The sequence below is a fragment of the Columba livia genome, chromosome 4 (genome assembly GCF_036013475.1).
Source record: "Columba livia isolate bColLiv1 breed racing homer chromosome 4, bColLiv1.pat.W.v2, whole genome shotgun sequence".
Classification (NCBI taxonomy): Eukaryota; Metazoa; Chordata; class Aves; order Columbiformes; family Columbidae; genus Columba; species Columba livia.
In genome coordinates, this window is record NC_088605.1 from 9,547,251 (window position 1) to 9,566,043 (window position 18,793).

The 18,793-nt window shown below is 48.4% G+C and overlaps 1 protein-coding gene across 2 annotated transcripts in view; it reads right to left on the minus strand.

The window, feature by feature from the left end:
* MXD4 (MAX dimerization protein 4) overlaps positions 1 to 17,358 on the minus strand; it is a 40,465-nt gene extending 23,107 nt beyond the window's left edge. Inside the window, exons 1-3 of one of the 2 annotated variants that reach the window (XM_065060382.1) lie at positions 17,177 to 17,358; positions 16,448 to 16,547; positions 7,310 to 7,339 (exon numbers count right to left, since the gene is read on the minus strand). In XM_065060382.1, the coding sequence (XP_064916454.1) occupies positions 7,310 to 7,339; positions 16,448 to 16,547; positions 17,177 to 17,240 (194 nt within the window). In that variant the 5' untranslated portion in view covers positions 17,241 to 17,358. Of the gene's footprint in view, positions 1 to 7,309; positions 7,340 to 16,447; positions 16,617 to 17,176 lie in introns of both variants that reach the window. The other variant, XM_065060381.1, reaches the window with a different exon arrangement.
* Positions 17,359 to 18,793: the final 1,435 nt, after the last annotated feature.

Genomic DNA, 18,793 nt, shown 5'->3' on the forward strand with positions numbered 1-18,793 from the left:
TGGGACCAGGCCACGGTAGATCCAACACTCAAATGGGGTAAGCTGCCCACAGAAAGGAGCGCAGAAAATAGAGGCAGAGATGCCAGTACAACATGGAGAGGAGGGGACGGGACAAGTGACCCACACAACATAGCCAGCCTCCTCAATGTCTACTCCAATGAGGGACATGGGGTCCTTGAAATTCTGTGCTCTGCCATATTTGGGAGAAAATAATCCAGCCTCCTGCAGATTTGGTGTGAATTCTGAGTGCAGGACCAACCTTGCCTTCCACAGCTGGAGACACACTGCTGGCTTTAGGGTGCATTTGCCACCTCTTCAGACCATGGCAGGTACCACTTCTGTGCACCCAGTCTTTGTCTGTGGGCTTCCACAGACTCGACTGGTTGGGATTCAGCCAAGGATTCCCATCATGTTACATAAGACTCATTTCAGAGGCCAGCTTCTTAAAGCCCATTAGCTGCCTAAATACCTTAAAAAAAATCAAGTTTCAGCTTACCCAGACGTAGCTGAGCAAGCTTAAAAGGAATACATTTTTTTGATACCTAATTCAACAAATCTTTTTCTCCTCCAATCAAGAGAGAGGTCACCATCAGGTATCTCTTCCCCTCTTTGCAGGGAAGCAGCACCTACCTATTGTCTGTGCAGCCCTGAGAGCACCTGGAAGTCTGGCGCACCCATCTATTTTGTACAAGACCAGCCCACTCTTTCCACCATGGCGGATAAGAATTGGCCAGGTCAATTAGCAGATGCTGAGAACATAAACCACCTTTCACATAGTCCATTAGAGGCCGACACACAATGGACTTGTGTTTGGAGAGAGGGATGAACAAATTCAAGTGGAAAAAACGCACGCACACTTGGTTTCTCGCCCATCTGCTTTCTGCTGGCCGCTCAGCCGGCCTGGACACACACGCTTTCTGGAGCTCAGACCCAAGGCTGCACTTAGGCTCTGCAGTTCAAAGCCAGCTTCAGCAGGAAAAAGGACATTGAAATGTAGTCAAGACTGTATTTTAGTCTGTTTTTCCTTGCCGAATAAAAGCTTTGCCCAAAGCATGAGGATGTGCACAGCTCTGATACCTGGAATAGAACTTCCCGAGCAGATTAACTTCCAAGTTCCATCTGCGTGCTACACCCCTCTGTTCCAAACCAGCGGTTTGGGTGGGAAGGCACTTGTGGTGGGAGTGTACGATCAGGTGAGCTGCTGTGTACACTGAAAGACCGCAGGTCAGTGCACAGCACATACAGTAGCTACAGCAGCATGTAGTACGGGATGAGCCACAGGTCTGGACATCTGCTGATTGCCTACAGGTGGGGAAAAGGTGAGGAAAGAACAGCATTTCAGCACAGAGATTTAAACCTTCTCATTTCTTTAATTCCATGGATTCATCCGACTCAAAAACATGGGACAATTTGAGAAAAGCACAGGATTAAATTTTCAGTTCTATGTTTCCAGTTCTTTGTAGACTTTGCTAAACAAGCTCCCCAAAAAATCTTATTACAGCAATTTAGGACATAAACGCCACTATTTACTTTGCCTCTCTGTTGGAAACCTGAGGGTAAATGACAGGTAAAAGCAGGTTTGAGCTGAAACTCAGCCTCGCACTGTCTGAGCCATCGCCATTCACCTGAGCACTGTCTGGCATCCTTTGAGAGGCTGTCACAGCTTGGGGGGGCGCTGATGCCCAAACCATGGTAGCTGTCTTCTCACAAAGGCAAGTCAAGAGTCTTAAGACATTACCTTGCTTAAGCAGAGCAGAAGTATGTATATTGTGTTCACCTGAATTGCAATAAACCACGTCACACCAACCAGATGGTGTAAAAAGTTCTTTAATGGACAAGAAAACCAGAAGAAACAAATACAGAGGTTAAGTTCTGCCCACCACTAATGTAGCAGCCACGTTATCCAGATGGTTTATGTATAATGTGAACATGTTCTAAAAATGGCAGCAGTTTTTATAGATTCATTATAACCACGAGATCTGTACCAGGTCAGTAAGACCCATCCAGTGCAGCACACTCCAGGCAACAGCGGCCAAAACTGGACACTTAGGAGAAACATTAAACTGACAAAATGAACTGCACTATTCTGTCCTGTAAACTGATACTGTCACTCAAAGGAGCAATCCCACCCTCTCCCTGTGCTGGCATTTGGGTGTGCCTGAGAGAGTGAGCTGGGGCAGGAAAAGGAGCTGGCTGGAGAAGCAGAACTTCTCCCTCCCGTGGGGCAGCACCCAGCAGAGGAACGTGCAGCCGGGCTGGGGTGAGCTTGCGATGGGAGCACAGCAGCCAGACACCTACAGGGTGACCCTTCCCTGGACACACTTCACCCCCAGCAGCCAGACACCCACAGGGTCACCCTTCCCTGGACACACTTCACCCCCAGCAGCCAGACACATACAGGGTGACCCTTCCCTGGACACACTTCACCCCCAGCAGCCAGACACCCACAGGGTGACCCTTCCCTGGACACACTTCACCCCCAGCAGCCAGACACCCACAGGGTGACCCTTCCCTGGACACACTTCACCCCCAGCAGCCAGACACCCACAGGGTGACCCTTCCTTGGACACACTTCACCCCCAGCAGCCAGACACCCACAGGGTGACCCTTCCCTGGACACACTTCACCCCCAGCAGCCAGACACCCACAGGGTGACCCTTCCCTGGACACACTTCACCCCCAGCAGCCAGACACCTACAGGGTGACCCTTCCCTGGACACACTTCACCCCCAGCAGCCACTCGGGGGATTTCCTCCACTAGTGACGGCACCTCAGCCATTCAATGTGACGGATCAACACGTAACAATATGCTGCATAACAGTACGAACTGCAATGGTAATTTGTGACTTTGAAGAGGCGGCCCATAATAAAAATAAACATTAAGCATTGTTTTGGTATGTTATTATTTCAATGACGTTTCAGTTTGGTTTCAAAACTTCCAAGCTTATCCAGCAACTGGCCATTACGTGCTTTTCTTTCAGTAACATGAAGAACCACAGAATTTCAAGACATCCATCTATGTGCCCTCTCAGCTTAAACAAACTTTAACCTCCAAGCAACCCTGGTGTGTGAAAACAATGTACCAATGAACGTAACTATGCTCCTGGCAAGCTCATCTGCACTTCTTTCATGAGAAAACTGACTTATCTCTTCAGAGGCACCTACTGCATTTACTTTATCAACTGATGTTGTACATCATAATGCTTCCATCAAAATATTTCTTTTTCACCAAAACCTATATTTATATACAGGTATCTACTTCATACAACCTTTTGCTGGCGAGATTATAGGTTTAGGAACTACACAAAGCCCTATCCAAAACTCAGGGCTGCATTACCTTCTGTATGTACAAGAACACTTTCAGTCTCCTCCCGCTCAGCACCATAAACAATGTATACGTTAGGCTCATTTCAGAAGGATGAAAGGTTTGTTTTCTTCTACTAAAAGTTTTTGCAAGTCACTATGTCTCAAGTATTCCCCATGCTGCTCTTGCACTTCCAAAACTGCAGGGCTGTCCCACTCAGCTGATCCAGGGCATCTCCACAGCAGTCTCAGCTCGCCGCAACACCAACGAGCGAGACCCGGGCAAGAGAGAACTGCTCCCTGTCCCACCCAACACCCAGCGATGGAGCTAAACATTGTGTGCTGCTTCTTCTTGGAGCAACTTGCACAGGAAAGCAGGGGAATGCCCCCGGAGCACAGCTCTCCCGACAGCAACGCCTGGTTTTACCCACCAAGCTCAGCTCACCAGGCTCTGTCACACCTGCGCCAAAGGCCCTGGGATGGGATCTGCCCATTTCTCCAGGCAGGAGAGCGTTCGCAAGGGATGCTGCTCTGCTGAGCGCTGCCGTGCTCCAGATCGCCGGTCCATCCTGTCCCCATCCTGCTGCCCACTGGCATTAATCAGCTCTCCCTTCTAAAAATACTTCCACTGCTTGCCAGGAGTTTACTGTTCTGTGGAATGCAGGCAGGACAACTTTTATCTCTGCGGATCAGCCCCTTCCCTCCTTCTTGACTAAAAAAAAAACTCAAACCAACAAAAAACTCCACAGAGAATAATACAAATGGTTTGACAGAGACAGGAGATAACCATCCATCTAGATCGTGCCATACCATGCATGGTCACCCAGCCAAAGCTCACATGGTGCCAGCTTGGGGACAGCAGCACGAGTTGCCAATTTCGAGGCACGCTTCTATTTATTTCCTCACTAATTCTTAAAAGCTGTTCTTTAAAATCATTCAGTTTCACAAGCTATTTTCAAATATTTGGCCACAGAAATGACAAGATCTCGAACTCCTCCTGCAGCAGAGCTCCTCAGGGCCAGGCAGGAGTGACATGACTTTGTCACCAAAGGAGCTGCGATGGGTCGGGGGGTACACCTTGGTTTTTCCATTGTAACGTAGAACTATCATAAATTGATGCAAATAAATGAGATTATGCTGTGCCTTTTAAAATTCTTGCTTGTTTTTTTGTTTTGGTTTGGTTTTTTTCACTATGAAAGTTGAATTCCTCTGTACAGCTGTCAGGTTAGGTCCATTTAAAAACTGCCTTACAAAAAGTCATGATTACCAGTGTATTTGCTATTTACATTGTTCTGTGATAGTCTACAGGTACACTGGTCTGGCTGGGAACAATAACAAAAATATATACATGAATATACTTGTACACATTTGTCATTAGGAACTAGTTATATCCAAGTGCCACTCTGATTGACCTGTCTGTAATTATTAAAATATCTTCTGGAACCTCATCTGTCCTTAGGACAGGAGATTTCCTGCCTTCCTGCTTTTTGTTCAGGGGGTTTCCTGTTTCATGGCCCTGAGATGCAAACTTCCATCACACAGGACCAAACCAGGACTGCCAATAGAGGGCTGAGTCCTTACAGAACTTCACTATCATGAATGAACACACATTTAAGTTCTGAGCAGAGTATTCTAAGGAGACTTAAACAGAGAGAAAGGAACTTTATGTATGAATTGCTGACAAACACTTTCCCATAACTGGAGTCTGAGTTATATCGTATAACGAGAGTTTTTGTTGGAATTACGTTTCTGCTTCCATTTATCTTCCTCTGAGCATCCCCTGAAGAGAATACAGGAAAGAGACCCAGCAGCAAAAAACGCATCTTAAAGTAGTGGCGCCAAACGGCCGAGTCTGCACAGACACAGAGATCAAGCACCGCCATCAAAACCAGAGACCAAACCGCTTGTGTCCAACACCAATGCAGAACCTGAAACAGCACCCTGCACCAGTACATGGCTACCGGGGCTTTCTGGCTGGTGGCAGCTCTGGCCACCCTCCTCTAGCACGCAAAGACCCTGCAAAGCAGGGAGCCTCTTCCCTGCCCTCCAGCGCTCGGTCCAGCCCACAGACACCACGTGAGGGACTGGGAGAGGAGGAGGTTGTTAAAAAACATAAATACATTACAAGAGTTCTTCACACCGATACGTTAGATAACTACAGCTGTGCATACCTGATCTGCTTTTGGGAACACCTGTTTGCACACACAAAGATTTTGTGCTAATTTGCAGGTTCTCTCCAGAAATAATAAACTCTGGCTTTGAGTGTGGTGTAACTGTAGGAGGTTCAGCAAGCAGCAGCAGTTACAAATATTAACTGTATAACTGCAAGACGTACTTTGCAGTTTACCTATTTTGACCTTGAGACGGCAGAGAAAGAAAAGCTAGCAAGGCAAATACTATATGGTCCAGCTACTACAAAGATACAACAAAACCAGAAGTGAGAACAGAGATGTTACAATTGATAGATCCTTCTTCTGCCTCTGCATCTCCTGCAAATGCTGCTGTGCCTCATTTACTGAGCTGCTTAAACATGTTAAAGCAGAGCAGGGGAAAGAGGCAACTCCATGCTCAGGTTATAAAAATGACTGGGAAAAAAGCAAAAAAAAAGGAATATGTAGTTTAGATGATGACAAGTCAGTAATGATGGAGCAGGGGAAAAGGAGCAAATGGAACAGAGTATCTGGAAAGAGGATGGGAAAAAAGAGAGTGAGAAAGAAGCATAGTTGGGGCCAAAGATTTTTTTTGTTTTTAAATAAGTGTGACCAAAGGACAGAATTTTTGCATGAAGTTATTTTCCCAAAGTCTCTGTCAGCAGAACTTCTGCCAGCTGATGTCACTGCCTTAGCCAATGCACTGCGTTCTGCAGCCCAGGCCTGTGACTGAGCCCAAGCCTCCCCAGTTCCTCTCATCTCTGGGATGGCCACGTGGCCATCAGGCAGGGCTATCGTTTACTCATATTACAATTAAACTACAGGAAAGCATGCAGGCATGCAAGGGAAGTGATGGTCTAGCTGCTACGTAGCTGCAGCCACAGAACAACACACACACACAAAAACCCTGTGAGTTCAATCTTCTTGTGCCATCAACCACGTTCTATGTACTCAGAAGCATGCAAATAGGTTTCACATTCACACATACGGCCCCTGCTTTCTTTGGATGCATGAAACCCAAAAGTCCACAAGCTGCATGAAAAAGAACAAAATAAACTACCCGACAGAGTACTGAATGGTAAGTGAAAGGCAGTGAAGGGAACCGAAAGCCAAGGCGACGGGCACCTCCGCAGCAGCGCACGCCGGGAGGCTCCTGCAGCTACAGAGCCCACCTGCAAACAGACTCTGACAGGATTCAGCAGACAGTGAACACTGTCCCCAAAACTGCGCAAACAGGAGGTCTTTAAAAATCCAGTCTGCAGGGTCTAAGGAATGTCCTCGGTAAGTACAGGTCTCACAGAACCAGGGCTGCAGCCCAGGAGCTGCTGGTTTCCAGCTCACACACAGCTCTGTGGACAGGACACGTACCAGCGAGGAAGCAGAGGGACGGGGGGAGAACGTGTCTGTAAGTACTTACATGCAAGAGGAAAATTAACTGCACTTTAGGCATACTTTAAACAAAGCAAACAAAAACCAAAACACAACAACAACAGAATAACCCTTTTGTTCCCCCAAAATCATCCACCTTAATCACAAAACACTTTGATTGTACTTATAATATTTAACACCTCTAGAAAACAGTTGCTGCAATCAGGTTCTTTAGTAGCAATACAGTTAACTGGCTACAGCATTAATGAGTCCAAAGCTAATTATCAAGGGTGTTTCAAAAACAGTATACCTAACAACAGGAAAAAAGAGGAATAATTCATACCCTATTAGATTTTAGTTGACAAAAATCTCCCACCTTAATAAAATATTCAGTGCAGAATCAAAACAATTTTAACAAAATATTATTCAACAAGCTTGGTAAGTCTAATGACAACCATACATCTTTAAAATTTTTTTTCAAGACTTACCTATGTTTTTCTAGTTCGTTGTGTGATGACCTATTAAAAAGAGAAAAGTAATATTAGAAAAAAGGATAAATGCAAAGATTTAGAATATTTAAGAGCCAACACCTGCATAAGTTGCAAAAGAGCTCTCTTAAAACACGTATTTACATGGATTACGAAACAGCTTTGCTGTTAATTTGGTTCACTTTTACATCCCTTAGATACTTCAAGGTATCAATTTAATTTCCACGCGTAAACCATGGGTTTAGGGGGGAATTATAATAAATTTGCATTTATTAGTGTTCAATAGATTCAGGGACAGAATTGAACATAAAAAAATGAGCAGGTTAGTAATAAAAGCAGCCCACAAGATTTTGATCTGTGAAGAAAAATCATGAGGGGGCAGAAGGTGTTAGAAGATCTAAATAGGAACAGGTAAGAGTAAGAGGCATCCTGAAAGCCAGCTTTCAAGCCCACAGAGAAGCAGAAAGAAAAATCAGCAGCTAACCACTGCTTTTGCTGTTGTCATCTTAATGGCAAAAAAATAAAGAGGAATCTTCTTAATTCCTCTGAGTCTACAAACGGGAAGAAAAATAAGAAATCAAAACATCACAGTCCCTGAACAGACCACATCAGTGTGCTGCTCTCTTTTAATCTACCAGGATTCAGGATATTTTGCCCCAAACAATGCCTCAAGTTTTTTGCCATTACAAGGCAGCCCAAACTTCTTGGAGGATTATTTTTTTACTCGATTCAGCTGGAAATATTAATTTTATTTATTTATACATCTCAGATTAAAAACGTTCCTAAAATGAAGTTATTGTCACCACTTCAAACCCAGCAACTTCCTGGACCTTTAGCTTAGTCCAAGCAAAAACATTTCCAGTACTTGAGGATCAAAAGATACAAAGGCGGTTGCAGCTTTTATGGCTGGCAGATTTACGTCAAAGCAGCTCTCCTAACGTGCTGTAACCCCTGCCTGCATCTGGGCACGACGTGCTGGCCGAGGCGGCTTTGGGGAGGTGTAAGCGCACAGTCCAGCCAGCGAGCAGAGGCGTCCCAGCGCCAGAAATTCCTCCCGCACAAACGCACGAGTCGTCCTCCGCTCCCGCACACCCGCGGGCAGCTGGACGCTGCGGCACACCTCAGTGCTGCTGGTGACAAAAGCATCTCTCCGCTCCCAGAGAAGCGGGGAAAACAAAGCAGAGCTCATGCAAACAACTAACCAACGAACAAATCGCCAAGCAATTTATTTCAGCCCGGCGCAGCTCCTGATCCTGCAAGGAATTAGGCGAACTGCCCCTCTGCAGATAAAAGAAAACTCAAATGTGTATAAGGTGCCGCGCTGATGTTAATCCATCTTCACTGGAAAGCATCCCAGTGTTGTTACAAAGACATCAGCTATGTCAGCTATTACCTGGTATCTGTTTCGATGGCTTTATTTTTTTTTTAACTTGCTGCCATCAAGTGAGCCACTATCAGGCAATGTTCGTGCTCCCCACTAACGCAGCAACAGTGAAAGTCTTTTACACACATTCTGTGCTAAATTAATAGGTCAAGGTGGGTTGGCTTTGCTGTGATTTACTTCGCCATTTGACCATAATAAGGGAATACTGTTTTTATTTTCTACTCCTACACACACAGAGATAGCTCAAACGATTTTGCCATGAAAAGTGACAAACACTATGCCAAATCTGCCAATGTTTTATAAAAACCCACAGAAAATCTAAGTTCAGGAGGAACCATTCTCCCCAAACACCCCCAATGGGCCTGTCAAAGGCACAAAGCTACGGTTCACGGGGGACTCTGGGGGAGAGGAAATACAGGCTGGCCTAGATTCAGCCCTATGGCATCACCTCCCTGACATTTTTGGCAATTATACTTAAGATGAACATCATTACTGTAACGACTCGATTCTGACCTGCCTGCTGTAGCGGAGCTCACATCCAGCTCCAGCGGGCAGGCCTGGTGACCACTGTGCAGCAGAGCTGCTGGCCAAAATATGAAACCCGCACAGAGTATTTTGCTGGGTCAAGAGAGGATGCGACACACAGCTGGAAATCCTGCGTGCAGCACGCCTACTAGGCACCCTGGATCATGAAGGGTGACCCTGCGGCATGTCCTGCCAGACCAGATGTGGGGGGCACAGCTGCTACCCCAGTTGTACCAGCTGCCGAGCGGAGCGGCAGCAAACGGGTGCCTCTGTGCACAGCTCTCTGGGATGCAGAAGTCCTATCAATGTGTGCAGACACGGGCACCAAGCACACAGCTCAGGAGGTGCAGGGAGGCTGACTAATGCCTCAAGCATCAGGCCCTACCCGGGAATCAAAACTGAGAGTTTTGACATGTACCTGGGAGTTGCTCCATCTACAGAACAGGCTAAATACCCTGTTCTAAGCGTGATGGTTTATTTTTTTTTTTATGGGTTTGTTTTCAGAAGAGATGGAACACTCTCTAAATATTGTTTATTCTCTCCTGGAGATACAGAATCCAATATAGCGAGCTTAAGCTCAACGCCATATTGCAAGAACATCCAGCTTTTTCTGTTCTTCATGCAAACTGAAGTGAGGGGAAAAAAAAAACTAAGACCCGGTCTGCATAGAAACCAGAACCCCAAGCACTACCTCTGTTTCAAAACAGAGTCTTTTATTACTTCAGTAGAAGATAAGTTGCAGGCCAAGACTAAGATGATATATGGATATATATATATTTCTATAAAAGAGACAGATGCATGGTCGTGGTTTTCAGACAAATGGTCTGTGGAGCCCTTCAAAAGCGGCTGCAAGAGAAGGAGGACTTCTGGTGTTTAGCTTAAGCCCAATATTTGGGTTTTATATCTCCATGCAAAACCTGGGGGAGTTGGGGGTAGCAGTGATGAAGGTGTCAATAAAAGGTTCAGATAAAAATAAAAGGGAAAAGCCAGCAGTAAAAAAAATCATCAACAAAGTCACAGACTCAGAAGGAGGAGATCAGCAATGCTGCTGCTGAGACAGCCCTAATATCTCTTTAGCAAATGCCAAGCAGTCCATCAGCTATGAAGTAGCATTTAAATATTCTTTGTGAATAAATCGTCAAAAGAAGATGTGAAAGAGGGGGAGGAGTGAAGTAAATGCAGATGTTGGTTTGCAAGCTGCTGTGCCACTTCCAACAGCACATCCCCGGAGCTGTCCCCTTTCACCAACCTCGCTCCCCTTAAACAAGAGTCGAGGTATTGGATTTGAGAATTTGGTTGATGCAACCAACATTCAGCAGACACATTTAAACAATTAGACCAGGTGCTGAGATGATAAAACTAACACAAAAAAGACAAGTCCTCCCCAAAGTCCACTTCCTAACAGTTTACAGGTGAGCCAGCAGGAACTGCCCATTTGTACTGGGTTGAGATTTCACTCCATGCCCAGTGCGCTGCCTGTTCTATTACTGACACCCTCTCCTGCTCCTCCAGCCATTTGCCCCACCAGACAGTGCACCTTGTCAGAAGGATCCAGCACAGCTTCTGACAACAGTGGGGACCTGTCAGCATCGCTGCAGAAATCTTTTCCCCTATGCTAACGAGAGCAAGGTTCAGGCTGCAACTCACCAATATGCTACCAGCTGCCAATGCATTTTAAAGTGCTATAGGGAGCAAAGCAGGGTAGTTAACAAAGTGCTTAAAACCATAGGAAGCATCTCGCCTGCAGCAGGGCTTTCAGGTGCAGGCAGAGCTGGCAGGGTGTTGTACAACCCACGTGCAGAGGACACAACTCCACCTAAGGTCGCACAGCACTTGGAGGGCCACGTGTGAACTGGGCTGCCTGCACTTCACCTTCTGCCCAGGCCGAAAAAGAAAGAACAAACAAAGCAGGAAGTTTTACAAGGTGCTACACATGAAGTGTCTGCATCCAAGTCCCACTCCCAAGCATGTTGGTGTGTGAAAGCACACAGCTCATACACCCACAAGGGTACTTGCTTCCCTGTCCTCACATAAAACCTGATGTGGGACGCACTTGACAATATTACAGCACAGCACCCCAACCACCAGATATAAGGAGTGGTGCAACGGCAAACCTGAGCACAAGTGTGCATTCTGACCAGTACGCACTGCTCCTGGGTTGCTGATTTTTATTCCATTTGTTTTAAACTGGACACATTGCCTCCAGCCTGTGAAGAAACAGTCTGTATGGAATCAATGCACTAGAAATGGCTACTGCATTTTCCTCATAGCAAGAGCTTTGGCTCCAGCACCTCATTCGATTTTGTGCTGCTACACATTTGCAGCAGAGAGGTCCGAACACACTTCTAACTGGGTGACAATTTGTTTTCTTCAATTACACAAGCACTGCAACTCTCAGGCATCGCACACCCCCTGCAGCTCCTCAGGGGCGACAGACCAGTTTGCAAGATCTATTATATTGGGACTAAAAATGCATCAACAACATTAAAAACGGGCATGGTGATTCCAATTGCCGTCCCTCTGCCACCAGCATTAGGAAAGCGAACCCAGAGGGATGTACCGAATTCAGAAAGCCAGGCAAAAAAGCAGAGGAGCCAGGTCTGCAGAGTCTGGTCTGCGGGGTTTTATTCTCGGCCTTCCATCAAAAAAAAGGAAAAAATAAATAAAAGGGAAAAATAAAATAAAAATCAGGCTGTGATCCCTAAGCTGCTTTGTGTGGGCACAGAACATCTGCACAGAGCAAGGGGCTCGCTCTGCAGGCCATGGGTTGACCCTCTCCGTGAGCCAACATTAACAGAGGAATTCAGATACGAGGCTCTGTTTTTATTTGAAACACCAAACACAGCTTTCATCTTTTTCTAGATATAACTCTTCACCAGAACACAGCACAAAGTCCAAGTCTATTTATAAAACACATGAGTAAAATTATTAATTAATAGATACAGAAGACATATTTATAAACCGGCATTTATTTTGCTGCCCCTTCCTTCAATAAACCAGCTCCTAAATTAACAGGCCAAACACACTGCACCATCGCCGTACACTTCCTTTCTCTGCAAGTAAATTTAACTGTGACCTCAGTAGACTGGCATTAACACTAACACTTTAGTTTTGATTTTACCTTATTTCTGACCCTTTCATGTCAAATTGGCTGCCAGGGCAGATGTCGACCTGCACCCCCAGACCTGCACCCACGCACAGCTCAAGCCACCGCACTCCTGGTGGGCGTCACTACAGCCAGGGCACAGGGAAGCCCAATCCCTGCAGGTCAGCTTGTTTTTCTGTCAAAAAGCGCCTTCCCTTGTGAGCAAACATCACCCAATTTCGGATTGGCGTTGTAGTCCTCCTCGGCACACCTCACAAGTGTTACCTCTCCATTTCTCTGGATCAACCAGCAAGCTCAGGGGGCCTTCTGAATACTTGTTATTAGCATTTTCAAGGCACAACTGCACTAAATCCAGCTATTTCATGCCTTTTCTATAATTCCAACTGCACATTAACAAGAATCGTTAGACTGCATGGCACTGCTTCAGGAACGACAGCCGCTGCTGTGTTAAGAGGAGACATTTATTATACTGTGGTCAAGTACCTGATAAGTATTAGCGTAACAAGAAGATTTGACCCAGGTTTACCTCCCCTCAAAAGACAATCGTGTGCTTTTCTCCCATCTCCTGTCCTCTTTGCAAAACAAGAATCCAGTTTCATTTGCCAGAGGATTTTGGTCAAAACTACTGGAGGGGAACAAGTCTGAATCTCAGCTTAGGATACGGTACAAACAGCAAACCGGAAAGAGAAAGAAAACAAAGCAGTTTGGTTCGTGTGACACGGGAAAGGGCACACCATGGGAAACTGAAAAGAAAACATGTAAAATCAAGCAATATTAATGTAGAAGTGAAAAAGAAATGGCTAAAAATTGTTTCTGTTTGCTACCAATAACCCCGAGAATATTGTTTAGCAACAAACTGCTAATGACCACATCCAATTTTGACCCAAACCTACCAGTGGACAAAGCAAAGACATTTGAATTCCTGCGGTGGACAGAAAGCTTATAGATTTTGCTTAATTAAACGCAATTCTGCTGGTATTCTTCCCTGCATGAATCCAAACCTGTCAAAATTGCCTCTCACTTAACGGCAGTCGAGAGGCTGGCAAGCTTTTAGCCCAGACCTGAGCAACAGGGCAGCTGGGATCCATCCGTCCCTCCTGCAGGGTGCCCAGCCCGCAGCGCCCAGCCAGCACCGCTGTGTGACACGGGGTACGCTCGTCCCCCCTGCACACACGCAACACGGGGGAGAAAAGGCAGAACAAAGAAGAAGGGTAAAGCACACCAGGCTTCCTCACATCTGACAGATTTTTTCTCCTCCTCCTCTTTTCTGATTTTCCAAGAATGAGGAGGAAGACACTTTTTCATGCTTTTATATATGTATTGCTCATAAAGCATGAAAACAACAACTAAAATATATCTCACTTTTTAATCTGATCAGATGCTGCAAGCAGCAGGATGCAAAAATAGATAATGAAAACAACAACAAAGCCCCTGCAGTTTTGAAATGTGCTGTTATCTGCTCTGTTCCTACTCTTCCACCCTTAAGAATAATACATTTTTATATGTAAGAAAAGCAACGCAATAATAAGGCATAAATTTCGGACACGTACGCAATCATGCCCGCCTGCATCTAATGCTCCAAACCCAGAGCGTCTGGAAAACGGTGCAGGTGGAACAATATGGACAAACACTTTGCCTGGTGGTTCACATCACCCACGACCACTTTAGATCCCCTGAACTTGGGCCAGTCATCTCCCTCTGTTCATCTCTGAGTTGCTTAGGAAGATTTAACTGTATTACCAAAAATTCAGACTCTAGTCTGGGGCTCAGACCCCACTGCCTGTAAGCCCCAACAAACAATAAACCAGTGATGCTGGTGTCCTTCATGCATTTTAGACTGGTGTTCCAACATAAGGATAATCTCTCCCCCTGAAATCTGAGCACACAGGCACACCTGAGCAACGATTGCTGGGTACAGGCTCAGCAAGTCCAATGCAGAGGTACCCACAGGGCCCTGCTGCTGCATCTCTGTCCCCAAAATTGCAGGGTGCTGCATTAAAGCAACGCGCCTCTGCATCCCACACCAGTGAGCAAGGCTGGTGTCTGTGCTGAACCAGGCAAAGCACCGTCCTGGTGCTGGCCACCCGTGAAATTGTTTCTTCACAAGCATTATCCTGTCCCATAACACAAACAACTCACCCCTACTCTAATCACTGCAGCTAGAAGAAATGAAAGTGTAAGTAAACGTATACATCCCATACCGCAGGATGGCATTTTTGAAGGTTGCCACTGCTACGGTGTGAGAACCAGAAAGTCTGAACAGGTAAACACAAATCTACAGGCATCAAAAAAGCAAGAAGGTATCTGCAAGCAGACGTATATGCCTCAGCTTTAATAACACTAGCAAATCTGTAACCAGAAATCTTTTAATTCTGCTGTATTTGATAGATTACAAATCCTCTCCTAAAAACTCCTGAAAGCAGCTTACAGTTCAGACAAATAACTATTTTGCAGTGGATGACAAGAGACCTAAGAACGGAAACGATGGAATAATAGCTCTGTAAGTAACACAGATTTCTTGGATGCAAGAGACAGAAGAGAAGAAATCCGTAGTTTACAGCTGCAAATCCTGTGGGACCTGATTAGGTTAAATGTGTTGGGTTTTTTCAAAGGCAGTAAGCATAATTTATAAGAAAATAATTTAAAAGCTTCAGGAGCAAAGTGTCTCAGGAAATAAAGACACGCCTCCCACTCTTGATTACTTTCTTTTTTAAAATGAACTGCTGTCTTCTCTAAGCTCCAAGATGAGACAAAGAATTCAATTAAAAACAAAAAGTAGAAGTACTGCAATTAATACCCCCTGAAATGGTTGCCTTGCTTGGAGCGGGGGCAAAGGGGAACAACTTGTTCCCCCTCAGCTATCTTCAAGACACACTGCTGGGCAGCAGTGGGCACGAGCAGGGTGCTCACCAGCTCACGTTTTTCTGAGGGAGGGAGCTCGTCAGCTTTTGATTTCAGTTTGTGCCTCCGGTGCCCCACAAGCCACTGGCCAGCTGCCCTGCACCGCCCCAGCCCCGGCAGATCCTGCGGCCGTGCGGGATGCCTGCCGGAGGAGCCAGAGCCGAGCGGGCTGCCGAGACTCACTGCTCCTTTGGAAAACAAGTCACGTGCAAGCCGAGTTCATTTTAGGCTATTCTACAGGAGCCACCATCCAGCACGACCGTGCAGAGCGGAGCCTGTGCTGGGGAGAGCATCGCCACTCCAGCGAGAAGCAGGCCCAGCTGGGCACAGCCCTCGGTCCTCTCCGGAGCAGCCCTGGAAGAGCAAAGCAGAGCAGGCACAGCACAGGACAGGGGCCAGCACCGTCCCTGCGCGACAGCCTCCTGCACGTACACAGCCGCTGCCCGAGCAGCAAACAAAGCTGCAGAGAGCCTGCGCACAGCAGCCCTCCGCTCGTGCCATCGCAGCACAGGTAGCGGCTGCGGGGAAAACAACAAAACCGCCACGACCACGACAAAAAGGCAGACGATAATCGTGATAAAAAACGACCGAGTCATGCGCTTTGATGGATCTGCATGCGGTGGGTGGGCGGCTGGCGATCCGGCGGCGTGGCAGAAGCCCCAGAGGGGTCAAGTTCACTCTGGCACCTTCTCTCTTAATACCTACACAAGTTCAAGTGCACGAGTGGGTCTCCACCCGCCGCCCCGCACACGCTCCCCCTCCGAGAGCCCGGCGCCACGCTGCAACCACAGGCTGCATCTGCTGCGGCTGCCATGGGGGAGGCGGCCGGTTCGCTGCCTGCGGTTTATAAATAAATTCCGGGGTGGGAGGCGGGGTATGGGGGGAGAAAAATTAGTGTCATGCAAAGAGAAGTCTGGGTGGCGATTATGGTGTTAAGGTCTGCAGTGAAAGCCGCTGTCGGTGAGCGCAGAGCAGAAGGAGCGATGAGGGCGGATGGTTTAGAAGTGCAGTGAGTACTAAGGAGATGGTGTACGCGTGGCAGTGTTTATATGAGAGATCAAAACAGAGCCAAGCCCATCCAGGGAAAAAATGGCGACTACCGGGATGGGGGAAACTAAGACACTGGATTAGTTATTATTTTTAATAAATGTATGCACTGCACATAAGCTAGACACATTGGAAAAGCTGCCGATTCATTCTGAAAAAGCGGTGCGTCTATTACCTGTTATTCTGGGATTTTCTGGCCATGGTGCCTGCCTTTGTTTTCTTTCTGGAATAGTCACTATCGAAGGGTAACACTGATGCATAGCCATGTTCTGCTTCTAGAGACAAAGTCAGCATTAGTGGCAATATATTTTTTCCATGCATTTTTTTCCTCCTTTGCAGGAACGCTAGGGTAAAGAACAGAATTTTTTCCGGTTGATTTGTTTGGATTTTATTCTGGCATCTCTTAAAGAAGCGAGACAAAAAATATATATATAACAACTCGGTAAACGGATAAAAAAAAAAAATAAACAGAAAAGGAAAAAAAAAAAGTGCCGAAATTAGGAGGATTATTGGAGTGCACACTAAAAAACGAGGCGGATCATGCAAACCCTTGTCACGCTGCGCTGGGGGAGGGGAGCGCTGCCGTACAATTACCGACTGCCACACACAGCGGAGCGAGAGGTGTCCGGAGCGCTGCAACACGCACCGTCCCCAGCCAGAGCTTGACAAAAAAATAACCGATTTTAAATCAAAAAAAGAAGAAAAAAGGCAGGAGAGGAGCACCGCTCCTCCCCAGCGCCGTGCCGCCGGCCGAGCCCGGCTCACCCCCGCGGCCCCGGGCAGGTGAGGGACCGGGGCTGCTCCCCCGGCCTGGGCCGCCCGCCGCCGCCGCCTCACAACAAAGGCCGAGCGCGGCCGGGGGCGCCTGCGGGTGCCTGACTGACTGCCCGCCTGCGCCCAGTACCTCGGTCTCTTCTCTCCAAGTACTCGGCCGCTTCCAGGAGAATTAACAGAGAGTTCAATTCCATGGCTGCCTGTGCCGAGCCCCGAGCCCCCCGTCGCCCCGCGTCCCGCACCGCGCCGAGTTCACGCGCGGGGGACTTCCAAGCCCCCGGTTATAAGGCACCTCTCTCAACCTACATTTGACACACAGGCGACGGGCAGCGGGCGCCGCCAATAGCAAACCGCGATTGGGCGCGGGGGCGGGACGCAGGGCGGCAGTCGGGCCAACCGGCGGCCACATTGCCCCCCCTTTTCCTCTGGCTGGGACAGAGAATGTTGACAGATCCCCATCGCGCCCTCCGATTGGCTGGCCACTATAGTAACAATTTAGAAGCCGAAGCTTAGCAACAGCACGTGGTGGCCCAGCCCCCGCGCTCGCTGAGTGGCCGGCTTCTTGCATGTTAAGCAGGTAGCGGCCGCCGATTGGTGCTCGCACTTCCATGCAAATAAGGGCGGAGAATAGACCAATGGGGTGAGAGGCGCGTGCCGTGCGGCAGGGGGCGGGGAGGCAGGCGGGGGGAGCCAATGGGCGGGCTGGGGCGTGGCGTTGCTGTGAGGAAGAGGCAGGCGGAGGGGCGGGGCGAGCCAAGGCTCCGCCCGCACACGCCGCCGTGCGGAGCGCCGGGGCAGCCGCTGACGTTAACGGCAAAGCTGCTGCCGGCAGCGCGGCCTGAGGAACTGGGGAAAAAACAAAAGAGGAAAGAAACAAAGGAAAAAGGAGGGGCGGGCGGTGCAGGAGCGCGGGCGCCGCCCCAAGGCCCGGGCATCACCGGCCCGTGTGGAGGAAACCCGCTGCGGCCATAACCGCGCCTGCTCGGCACGGCCGCACACACCCGCCCGGGCACTGCTGGGCCCGGCCTGGCGTGCCCCTGGGCGCACGGCGCTGCTGTCCCCGCGCCGCTACCGGCCGGCTCAGCCCCCTGCCCCCGCGGGCACGGCCACCCGCGGCCGCTCCTCCCGCTCCGGTCCGGTCCGGGGGAGCCGAGGCCCCGCCCGGCCCGGGGGCTGCGCATGCGCTTGGCGCGGCTGGGGCGGACCCGCTGCCCCGGAAAAGGCAGCAGGGCAGGGGGGCGGGCACGTTTTCGGGGCAACGCGGGCCGGTTGTGCCCCCGCCGCTCCGCCCCCTCACCGCGGGCACTTTTCGACCCAAAAGGTCGTTATTTTTCCCTCCAGGCCACGGGGAGGGAACCCCTGGTAGCCTCAGGGATCCCTGGGCGGTGGGGGGGAGCGACAGCGGGCCGTGAGGAGACGCCTCCCTACAGCGCCCAGCGAGCTGAAAAACCAACCTGGTCCCCGGGCGTCACCCCCCTGGGCGTCCACGGGCCATTGGGGTTGGGCCCTTTAGCATCTTAGAGCAAGAAAGGGGCTCTCGGTGTGTCTGCTGTGGGATTTCTCACCACTCAGCTGACATTTCAAGCAGATTTCAGTCCTGTTTCTTCTTAGCATCAATCAGAAGAATGTTGGCGTATGACTACAACTGAAGGAAGAGCTGCCTGCTGTCGTAGTGGAAAGTATGGCAAGAAATGAATTGGAATGAAAAAGACGATAGAAATGAGATGCCAGAGGTGCTGTAAAAAGT